This window comes from Microcebus murinus, chromosome 12 (genome assembly GCF_040939455.1).
Source record: "Microcebus murinus isolate Inina chromosome 12, M.murinus_Inina_mat1.0, whole genome shotgun sequence".
NCBI classification, from domain to species: Eukaryota; Metazoa; Chordata; class Mammalia; order Primates; family Cheirogaleidae; genus Microcebus; species Microcebus murinus.
The window spans coordinates 6,122,568-6,134,987 of record NC_134115.1 but is presented as its reverse complement, the minus strand read 5'-3'; the positions used below and the strand labels follow the sequence as shown (position 1 = coordinate 6,134,987).

General features: G+C 41.2%; 1 protein-coding gene across 3 annotated transcripts in view; it reads right to left on the bottom strand.

Moving 5' to 3' along the window:
- FAM120A (family with sequence similarity 120 member A) overlaps positions 1 to 12,420 on the bottom strand; it is a 116,404-nt gene that overhangs the window by 55,756 nt on the left and 48,228 nt on the right. For all 3 annotated transcript variants that reach the window (XM_012738519.3, XM_020289222.2, XM_076008481.1), the window contains exons 4-5: positions 12,284 to 12,412; positions 11,311 to 11,407 (exon numbers count right to left, since the gene is read on the bottom strand). In XM_012738519.3, the coding sequence (XP_012593973.1) occupies positions 11,311 to 11,407; positions 12,284 to 12,412 (226 nt within the window). The remainder of the gene's footprint in view (positions 1 to 11,310; positions 11,408 to 12,283; positions 12,413 to 12,420) is intronic.

The window sequence follows — 12,420 nt, the reverse complement described above, 5'->3', positions numbered from 1 at the left end:
TCACTCTTTTTTCCTAGAGGACCTGCAGAAGGGATCCTAGCCTGTTATCCTAGCAGAAGGGATCCTAGCCCTTCTGCTAGGATAACTCTGCTGTACCAGGCAGGTACACTATGGATTCCTCTTAATAGCTTACCCTGCCTCAAGCTCTGGAGAGCCTGCTATGAGCTCAGGTCAGACCTCAGGGACCAGACTGCATCAGCTTTGGATCCACTGTCATGTGTTTAACATCATTCTTTGCACTGTCTCTTCATTTTTTAGAGTGAAATATTTTCTAATATTTTCCTCAGATTTGGGGGGCATACTTTGTTGGAGATATATAGCTGGATTTTCAAATAATTTTCACAGTCTTTAGAGCAAAGCAACACAGGGCTGAGGGCTGTGGTGACACACGAAGCAGGACTATTTAGCCTGCAGACAACAGGCAGGGGAAGCACCAGCACATGCAAACTTCATGCAGCACAGGAGCTCTTCTCAGTCACTAGGGAGTCACACCCAGCAGCAATGCAGGGACATCCCTTCATGTTCCGCACAGCCAGAACCCAGAACCACCACACCAGAACAAACCCTGATTCTCTCTCAGCTTTGTCACAAGCAACTTTCTCAACGTGAATTCCCTTTTCTGTGCAGGCTGACCTGAGAGCTAGACTCAGGAGTTTCCACTCCCTACAGGTCATGCCTGCTCTCTCCTGGGTCTGCATCATCTGTTGCTGGGGTTATACGAAGGAGGTCCCTCTGGCCTGGTCTGGTAGCATGTGGCCAGGCTTGGGAATCAGTCAGGACACAGGCTTATTGCAGGCTCCTGTCCCAATAGAACGCCCCGTAGGTCCCTCTCAAGCACCCAGCAGCTATTGCACTCAAAAGTTCTCTCTTTCCTGGTCATTTTGTAGCATCTGTTCTCTGCTTAGTGATCAGTACCTATTTCAATAAGATCCTCTTTGCAAATTTCTGCCCTTATGTGCAGGAGCAGCCTCGCTGTCTACACGTCTGCCCTTGGTCTGCCCCCTCTCTGACCTCCCCATACATACTGCTTACCTCCCTATACATACTGCTTAGGGTAGACTAGACTTTCTAGAGGCCAGGCATTAGGATGCTGTCCACCATAAGAGAGCAGTTGTCCCCCACCCCCTGCTGTGAAGCCACCACATGTGCATCAGAACCACCCTTTCTGCACTTCAGCCTCTCCCTCTCGGTAGTCGTCATCCCCATATTAATCCCATTTCAAAACCCCACCTCTTTTGGAAATGACCAGAGGTAGGTTTAGAAGACTGGCACTTGCCACCTATCCCCCTCACCTCTATGTCTTTCAGTATTGAAGAAGGTGGAAAGCTAAAAACCATTTTTCTTAGAATCCCTTTCCCCTGGCGGAGGACCAACGAAGGAAACACACCTGCTCAAGGTCAGGGAGCTCCAACTGCAGCTGAAGCCTGCCCTGCGCCGTGCTGCTGATGTTCCACCTAATTAATAGGCAGCATCCTCGCCTACCCAACCTCTCAGCAGAACTCAGCGCTGCCAGCAACTGTGCTCCAAGGGTCTCCTCTGGCCTCGCTGTACCACACCATTCATTTCTCCTCTTTTTCCTCCTCCTCCTCGACCTGGCCCAAGGAGTACTGTCTCCAGCCTTCTTCACCTGTCACACCCACTACCACAGCTCCCCTCAACCTCACACTTCAACCAACAAAACTCCAACCTGGGCCTCGGCCTTAGCTCCTCACTCTGCTTTGACCTGTATATTCAACTGCCTACTGCACATCTCCACCTAGATCATAGATCCAGGTGCTTAGATCCTAGAAAGTGCCTGAAAATTAGTGTCTGAAACTGTCCTCCACATCTGCGCCTCCTCCAACCATCTCTATCTTTTCTTTTTTCTTTTTTTTTTTTCCACAATCATTGTCCATATACATCTCTATCTTAATGGTGGCATCATCTGAGCTGATCAAGTGAAAAATGTAGGAGCCATTTCCCCTCAATTCTTCTATTCACTGAGCTTCCATACCTATATATCAATACCTGCTCACTCTAAAATATCTCCCCAAAATTTGTGATATCCACCTAGTACTCCCACTTCCCACTATGGAGAGCCTGGCCCAGCAACCACAACCATGCCTTGCCCTGCTACTATTGGGAGATCTTCCTATCCCACCTCCCTTCATTTGCCCTTGCCCACCCCAATCCCCAATGCACACTGTGGCCTCAGCCATCAAAATGCCCACCTGAGCACAGATTAAATTAAATCTCTTTAATGAGGATATTTCCTTAATCTGGATAAGGTGGGGAGACAAAGTGAAAGGTTAAGATGGTGAGACATTAGATTTCTCCTTGAGATCATGGGCTAATAAACAAGAACAGTCACCATTATACATCTTATTAAACACTATGCTTTGAGTCACAGTCAGTTCAGTGGATCACGAAGGTCAAAAAAGGAAGATACTGAACTACAAATGATATAATCCCCCAAAGGAATATACAAATCAATTATGAAAATTAATAAGAATTGAGCAAAGTTGTTTCATATAAAATCAACTTGCAAAAGTAGTTTGCATTCTATACACAAGCAGTTTGAAAATATAATTTAAAAGAAATGATACACTTAAAAATAGCATCCCCAAAATAAAATATTTAGCAATATATCTAACAAAAGATGTATGAAACCTTTACGAAGAAAATTAAAGTTTATTAAAAGCCATTCAAGACAACTCAAATCAAGAGAAACAAAACATTTTCTTGAATACATTCTATATTAGAGATTTTTTTCCTCCAAATTGATCTATAGAATCAATGTAATACTAATCAAGACCTCCACAAGTGTCACAAAATGTATATAAAAGTGAGAGGTATCAAAAATAGTCCTGACCTCTCGCAGAAATATTATATGGGCAGCCCAACCGGATACCAAATATTATTACAAGGCTATGGTAATTAGGATGGCATAATAATGGCACAATGATAATCAGAAGTTCAACAGAACCAAGCCCAGAAACAAACCAACATGTCTAGAGAGACTTGACTCATGACAGCATGGGACAGCCTATTCAGTAAGCAATGCTAAGGCAACAGGTCATCAGCATGGGTAAACAAGAAATCGAATTCCCCTATTCACATTATAAATAAAAGTCAATGACAGGTAGATTTAAAAGGCAAAGCCATCAATAAAACTTTTAGAAGACAAAATGTTTATCACCTCAGAATTCTTCCTTTATATTTTCTTTTTTCTTTCCCATGAACACTTTAAAAACATACACAAGAGTAAAGGAAACAGTACGATGAGCCATGTGTATCCATCACCCACCTTCAAAATTACCAAGCATGGCCCATGGTGTGTTATCTGTATTTCTACCCTTCCTCCCCCACTACTGTTTTATTGTGAAGCAAATCTCAGACATCACATCATTTCACCCATAAACATAGGACAAGACTTCTTTTTATTTTTGAGACAAAGTATTGCTCTGTTACCTGGGCTAGAGTGCCATGGCGTGAGCCTAGCTCACAGCAACCTCAAACTCCCAGGCTCAGCTGATCCTCCTGCCTCAGCCTCCCAAGTAGCTGGGACTGCAAGCATGTGCCACCATGCCTGGCTAATTTTTTCTATATATTTTAAATTGTCCAGCTAGTTTTTTTCTATTTTTTAGTAGAGTCAGGGTCTCGCTCTTGCTCAGGCTGGTCTCAAATTACTGAGCTCAAAAGATCCGCCTGCCTTGGCCTCCCAGAGTGCCAGGATTACAGGCAGAAGCCACTGCGCCTGGCCAGGACTTCTTAATGGTATAAACAATAAAGGAAAAAATTTACCTATCTGACATTAAAGCTAAGAACTCTGATATCAAGTACATCATAAAGAGAGAAAAATGCAAGCTGTGAATTGGGAGGTTATATTTCCGGCCCATATACTTGACAGAATACTAGTATCCAATATATATACATAAAGCATTCCTATGAATGAATCAACACAAAAAGAAAAACAACCCAATAGAAACACAGACAAACATGAACAAGTATTTTACAATGGAGAAATTACCGGACTATAAATATAGTTAAAGATTCTAAACCTCATTAGTAATCAGGGAAATGCAAACTGAAACCACTATGGGATATAATGTCACAATCATTAGGCAAAGAAAGAACGTGGAGCAACTGGAGGAGTCCTCTACTTCTGCTGGGAGAATAAACCAGTGCATGATGAGACTGGAGGTGTGAGCAGGACCCTAGCCTAGAGTTGCCTGGAATGCCACTCCTGCACACACTGGGCACGAGGGAGAGTGCTCAGTGGTGCTGTGCATAATGGCAAACAACTGGAAACAGCCCAATTTTCCATCAACAGTAGAATTGATAAGTTTGTATTAACACACTGCTATACAGTAGTAAAAAAATGAACTACACCAACATAAATGAAATCCAATAATATAAATACTGAGTTAAAAAGTCAGAATACATCCTATATGATTTCATTTAATGACAAATGAAATTATTCAGTATTGAGGGATACAGACATGATAAAGTTATGCAGAAAAGCAAGGGAATGATTAATATAAAACAGGGGTGGGGTGTGGGAATGCCACCAGGGAGAGACATATAAGAGGTCTAAGATACTACTACTGACAAACACATGGTAGTATGACAGTTACAAAATCATTTAGGTTTTTCTAGTTAAGAATCCTTTAATGAGCTTTTATCATCCTACGACTAAAGTCAAGGCGGCTGCACTGCAGCACTCTCAACATCACCTGACCTCTCTTCCCTGCTTTCTGTGCTCCATCCACATTCTTCTTCCTTTTCCTCCACACCATGTCCTCTCCCCAGGCCTTTCAAACATGCTGTCTCCTCAGCATGGAATACACTTCCTACCACATCCACGCCTTACTAGATTTCTACGGAGCCTTGAAACTTCACCCTCAACATTAATCTCATCAATCAGAATCAACCACTAACTTAATTATATATAGATTCAATTAGGTTGGTCTGCCTTGAGCTCCCTGTTCTCATCTTCCCCACTAGTCACATGCTCGTCTGTAAGGGCAACAATGGCAGCTGTCTTGTTTACCACAGCCAGCAACCAGCATGATGTCTGGCACAAAATGAACAGATCAATGAGCTCTTTACTTTTTAAAAAAAAAAATTAATAGACTTTATTTTTGAGCAATTTTAAGGAAATGTGAGCAAAGAGTACACACCCTGCACTGGTGTAGTACATTTATTACAAGTGATAAGCCAATATTGATACATTATTAACTAAAGTCCATAACTGATATTAGGGTTCACTCTTGGTGTTATACATTGTAAGGATTTGGACAAATGTGTAATGACATGTGTCACCATTATAGTGTCATACAAAGTAGTTTCACTGCCCTAAAAATCTGCCTATTCATCTCTCCTTCCTCCACCCTAACCCTTGGCAACCCCCGATCTTTTTTACTACCTTCATAGTTTTGCCTTTTCCAGAATATCCAACAGTTGAAATCACATAGTATATAGCCTTTTCAGATTAGCTTCTTTCACTTAGTAACATGCATTTAAGTTTCCTCCATGTCTTTATACAGCTTGATAGTTCATTGCTTGTTAGTGCTGAATAATATTCCATTGTCTGAATGTATCACAGTTTATTTACCCATTAACCTACTGAAAACATCTCAATAACTTCCAAGTTCTGGCAATTATGAATAAAGCTGCTATAAACATCTGTGTGCAGGTTTTTGTGTGGACATAAATTTCCAATTCCTTTAGGTAAATACCAAAGAGCACACTTGCTGGATCATATGGAAAGAGTATAGTTTTGTAAAAAAAATACCAAACTGTCTTTCTTTCAGAGTGGCTGTATCATTTTGCAATTCCACCATCAACAAGTGACAGTTCCTGTTGCTCCACATGCTCATCAGCATTTGGTGGTGTTGGTGTTTTGTATTTTACACATTCTAATAAGTGTTACTTTTCACTGAGGAAGGCCAGCAAGACACAATGGATACTTCTTCAGCCTTGTGGGCCTCTGATTCACTTGTGCAGTTTCAAAAATATACATTAGTACTAGCTTGTGCCCACAGATTCTGAGATGGGACTCTAGCACCTGTGTTACACTTATTTTTAAAAATCAATCTCAGAATAGATAATTTCTGGGAGTCTGTGGTATGAATCCAGCATGGACTAGAATACATTCTTTTTTCACCTTTTAAAAATACCCAATGTCTATCTAGACTATGCCTTTCAGTATTGCTGGGGCAATGCAACAGGGATGTGTATATTTCCTCTCATAAACTCTATACTACCTTGTAACTGGAGATCTGAGCTTTTTCCTCAACATTACAAAAGATCCACAGGATTAGAAATAAAGGCACAGAGGGTGAGAGCAGTGGTTCTCAAATGCCAGGCCAACTGGTGCCTAGCAAGGAATATATTTTTTTTAAAATATATAAATTCCCGAGGCCCAATTAAGATCTTGAAGTAGCAGTTTTGAGGTGGAATCTAAAATTCCAGCCAGGTTTAGAAACCTCTGGTTGGAGCCAAACATGCCATTTTTTCCTCCAATAGCCATACTCTAAGCTTCTAGTATGATTCCCCCAAAATTTCTTCAAAACTCTACATATATTCCAATTTCTGGATGATTAATAAAGACAGGTTCTAATAAGCAAAAAAGTTATATCCCCATGTTATTTGTTCAAAACTCTAAATTGTTTTCCTGTAGAGTAACATAATGGACTATGGTTGGATTCTAGGACAGATAATCAAATTCCACTTATGACCTACCCACTATTTATAAAAATATTTCTGTAGAAATGTTCTTGGGTACTAACTTGGGATATCAGAAAACATCTCCCCAAGTCGAAGTTGTTTCTTCTAGATCCTCAACTTGGGTTCCAGTTGTTGTCCTCTTAGTTTCACTGGTAGAATCCCAGTAGTACAGAGAGGCAAAATCAATGAGAGCTAACAATGCTTTATTTCTTTAGAGTTAACAGGAAAAAAAAAAAAACCTAAAGTGATTTTTATAAGAATCCATTGCTGCTGGTTCCAAATTGTGTACATGTAGTTTGAAACAAAACTTTATTCTAAATCTTGCTTCAAGCTCTCTCTAGTCTTACCTTCAGCCATTCCAGGCCACATACCAGCCATCCTGAAATTCTACACTGGCCCAAGCTTCTTGCCTTGCTATAATTCTGTACCTGTGCTTTTTTTTTTAGTCCTTTACCATACAATTATAATTTCTGCAATAGTCAGAAGCATTAAGAAATGCTATATAGAAGGGTTTATAGGGAGTTATCATCTACATTAACATACTTGAAAGTATCACTCTAACCATTCCAAATTCATTACCAATAACACTCCTATTCTTTATAAACCTGTGGTCCCCAACCCCTGAGCTGTGGACCAGTACCCACCCATGGCCTGTTAGGAGCCAGGGCACAGAGGAAGTGAGTGGTGGACAAGCCAGCAAAGCTTCATCTTTATTTACAGCCACTCCCCATTGCTCACATCACTGCATAAGCTATGCATCCTTTCAGATCAGCTGTGGCATAAGATTCTCACAGGAGCACGAACTCTACTATAAACCGTACATGCGAGGGATCTAGGTTGTGCACTTCTTACGAGAATCTAATGCCTGATGATCTGAGGTGGAGCTGAGGTGGTGATGCTAGTGCTGGGGAGAGGCTACAAATACAGATTTTCGGCAGAAAGGTTTGACTGCACAATTAAATGCAATGTGCTTCAATTATCCCCCGTCCGTGGAACAACTGTCTTCCATGAAACTGATTCCTGGTACCAAAAAGGTTAGAGACTGTTCCCATAAACCACTGAGTAGTGAAAGTGAAAATGAAACTGAATTCTAAGAGTCAACTTCACCTATAAAAATATTTACCTAAAATGTTGTTTAATGATTTAATAAGAACATGAAAGTACTTGGAGAACAGTATACATATTGCTAAGATATTCAAACTTAAAATTTACCATATCTACTCAAAACATCTTCAAGATTGTTATTATTAGCCCAGATCAATGCCACATGTTAAGTGTGCTATGTCTTTTTCCTCCTAAGTAAATGCTCTTGCCCCAAGTACACTCTAATAACTATCTAAACTACAGCTGCCACACAGATTATTCCACAAAGAGCGGAACATCCACAGACACAAGATGCCAGTCCCACCTCTGTGAGCTCCTCTCAGGCTTGCCACCCCTCATTCCAGCATCCAACCACTCAGTGCCTTTTAGGCCATTCTGCCCACAAGAGTAACAAAGACAGTATTTGCTATCAGACAGCATCTGTATTCCTATAGTCAGAATGGCCTAAAAGGGCACCGAATGATTTAACAAGCACTTCACTGAATCACTTTACATATGTTTTCTCTTGTAATATTCGCATAATGACCCTGTCTAATAAAACAGGGAGCCTGAGGCCAGGAGGCCACATACACAGTCTGGTGGCAACATTCATGCTTCCCACCATCCTACTAAGCAATTATTAGACATCTTCTGTGTGGGGGGTATGTCAATTAAAATAAAATCTTACATAATCCCCCCCTCAGCTGAATGAATGGACCTGCTCTTTGGCCAAGAAATACCCTAAAGTTGAGTTGCTGGCCATGATAAGGGAGGTCAGACATGCCTCATGATGCCTCCCAATTTGTTCTTTTTGCTTAAGGATACTTTGGCTATACGGGGTCTTTTCTGGTTCCATACAAACTGTAGAATTATTTTTCCAAGATCTGTGAAAAATGATGTTGGTATTTTAACGGTGATTGCATTGAATCTATAGATCACTTTGGGTAGTATAGACATCTTAACAACGTTGATTGTGCTGATCCATGAGCATGGTATGGTGTTCAAAATACGATAGACTAATGGCCAAGAAACATATGAAAAAATATTCAACATCTCTCATCACCAGGGAAGTACAAATCAAAACCACAACGAGATGTCATATAACTCCAGTGCGACTGGCTTTTATCAAAAAGTCCCCAAAACAACAAATGTTGATGTGGATGTGGAGATAGGAACACTCATACACTGCTGGTGGGACTGCAAACTAGTACAACCTCTGTGGAAAGTAATATGCAGATATCTCAAAGAACGAAAAGCAAAACTACCATTTGATCTAGCAATCCCACTACTGGGTATCTACCCAAAGGAAAAAAAGACATTCTGTAATAAAGACATCTGCACCTGAATGTTTATAGCAGCACAATTCACAATTGCAAACATTTGGAAACAACCCAAGGACCATCAAAACATGAGTGAATTAATAAAATGTGGTCTATGTATGCCATGGAGATAAAAACGATGGTGCTCTAGCACCTCTTGTATTATCCTGGATAGAGCTGGGGCCCATTATACCAAGTGAAGTATCACAAGAATAGAAAAACAAGTATCACACATACTTACCATCAAATTGGTACTAATTGATCAACACTTATGTCCATATGTGGAAGTAACATTCACTGGGGATTGGTCAGGTGACCCAGGAGAGGATGGGATGGGTAAATTCATACCTAAAAGGTACAGTGAGCATGGTCTGGGATGCACATGTTTGCAGCTCTGACTCAAGCGGCACAAGTGCAATACATGTAACCCAAATGTTTGTACTCATGTAAAAATTTTGAAATAAAAAAATTTAAAGACCCTGATTTGTAATTGGTTAAAGAAATGAAACTTCATCTAAAGGCTTGTACTGTTTTAAGTTAAGGAAGTCAGTTAATGAGAGACAAGCCACAGGCCATATACCCAGACTCAAGTGATTTGTTATGTTAATTGAGGACCTGCAGATTTGTCTTGCATAGCCATAGGCCTGTGGATGAGTTACAAAGGATATCTATAAGAAATGAGGGGGGCATGATGAGGCATGCCTGACCTCCCTTCTCATGGCCAGCAACTCAGTTTTAGGGCATCCCCTTGTCCAAGAGGCAGTCCATTCAGTCAGCTGGGGGGGAACTTGAGATTTTATTTTAGTTCACAACCGGGAAAGGCCTGGTGTCAAGTTAAGATCAGCTAGTCAAGACAGACCTTGGAGAACAACATTAAAGCCTGGATCTCACAAGTCAGAATGACCCAAACACAAGCCAGTCAGGGAAAAGAGGCTGCTAGGCACAACAGCCAGCACAAAGGCAGAAGCCAGTTTGGTTCACTCAAGGCAAGAAAGAAGGCTGCGCTCATGAGTGAGAAGCAAGTGGTCCAATGGTCCAGCAGTCAGCAGGAGCTGGATTACATGGCTTAAGTGGGGCAAGAAGTCAGAGGTTTATTCCAAGTGTGATGGGAAGCCAACAGGAAATTTTAAGAATGAGAGTAGCATGGTCCAATTTACATTTTAAATTTACTTTGCTGCAAGGAAAACAAACTGTAGGGGAGCAAAACGGAAGCCAAGTGCCCCATCAGGAGGCTGCCGCCATCTACTGCCATCAGACCAGGGAGGCTGGGGCCAGCAGAAATGGCCAAGCAGCCCTAGTCTTCAACCTCACCCATCTCCAGGCTCCTGCCACCCCTTCCTCCTTTGTCACACAGCATCAGTGCAGTCTATCACCCACCCAACAGTTATCCACAGTCAGCACCACACCTCTGATCTCTGCATCTCCAGTGCCTAGCACTCAGCAGACACTATCCTTGAATAAACAAAGGACCACTCTTAAGGACATTTTCAACCTTGGAATTAATCTTCTGAAATAAATAAAAAGTCTAATTCCAAGAGTCCTGAACAAAGCCTTCTTTGGATAAGCTTACATGAAGCAAACAACACAATTTAAACCAGAGTTGTGGTCTATTTCTCATACTTCTACTGCTCTGGCCCCTTACATGGGCAAATTTGATTCGATAAAGAAGATGGTACTTACACCTTAGTGCTTTATGACCTCCAAGGACATGTTCACTATGCAAGCAAGCTTCAGGCTAACCGCTTACAAATATTTTTATTTCCAAGTTTCAAATATCTGAATTAAATTTGGTCTTTTGCAAAGAAAAAATAGGGGGGTAACAGAAGAGAAACCACAAATAATCCACTGCACTTATGAAATCGCTTGCAAGCCCTTCTATGTCCTTGGGGAATTCTGTACTTAGAAGAAGACGACTCAGACATCAAGATGTCAACATCACTAAGACCTGCCAGTATCATCATCATCATGTCTTCCTGTGATTCTTCTTCACTCTAAAAATATATGTCTTCTCTTGCTCCTCAATATTTTCAGGGATTACCACTGAGTTTACCTAGGAAGTCTGGCTATACTTAATTGTATAATTGCAGAAAGTCACACTTCAAAAGAATAAACCTACAAGATTATATAGTGCATATTTCAACCTCTTTGGATTATTGCATGGTCAGTGTTGATCACAGTGAGGCCTTTATTTACTTACCTAAGTAATGTGTTGGATGAAATGACATAGGCTTACTAGTCGCTGAATAATATCCAATTGCTCTCTTAAATCGAATAACTTTGTCATCTGTTCTAGACTGAAATAAATGTAGGAAAACCTTTGTAAATTAGTATGCCACTGGTCATGTATATTAACATAGTTTTTATAATTCAGTACATGAATAATAATCTATAGTTTTTCAAGTTAGATAAGAATTTAGAATGACATTAAAACCTACAGGAAAAATCAAGAGATTATTACTGAAGAATCAAACCAAACATTAATTCTTTTAAAGCAATACAGTTAAAATAGCAGAATTCTAAAGTGATAGTCAGGGCCCTGAGTTCTAGCTCTAGGGCTTCTCTGACTTCTACTCTGCCCGGCCTCTGATCCTGCCCAGGAAGGGTTCACAAGCCACCTGCACCAAGTGGGACAGATGACAGTGGACACACTGGATATGCTTACCCAGGGTTTCACTCTCCAGAGACAGAACACGAGTCCCACAAAACCTCGCCTATTCTACTAACACTGACTTGTTTGAATGCCTTACTTCCCAAGGAAAAAAGAAGAAAATCCCTAAGCATCACCTCAAGGGAACAGACAAATCAGAGGTTCCTGACCAATTTGATACAGTTCATTTTCTGAAAACTCTGAAATACAGATCCTATTAAGACAGAGAACTTAGGAGCAACAGAGATTCTCAGCAACTCTCTACCTTAATCCTCTTTCTTCTGTTCAGGCTGGCAGTAAGGCTGGAAAAGCTAGGTGAAGTGGCTGAGCTCACCCAACTGGCAGGCAGCATGGCCAACCAACCTCAGCCCCATAGCCAAGGGCTTCTTCCCAGTGGCCTGACAGGCCAAGCAAGAGCTCCCAGACCCATCCAGTCAGCTCACACCACTCAAGCCCCTTTCTTCCAAACCTTGCCACACCACTATGCAAAGTCCTATCCTGTCAATCTATATTTTTATTTTACCTGTGAATGCTGGAAAACATCTTTAGCTATGGCATCCAAGTCAGAGGTGTCCTGAATGTTGCGGACGTAGTCAGCAACGGCTTTGATCACTACATCACAAGGTGGCAAGACCAGCTGGTGGGCCCGGACCTGAGAAA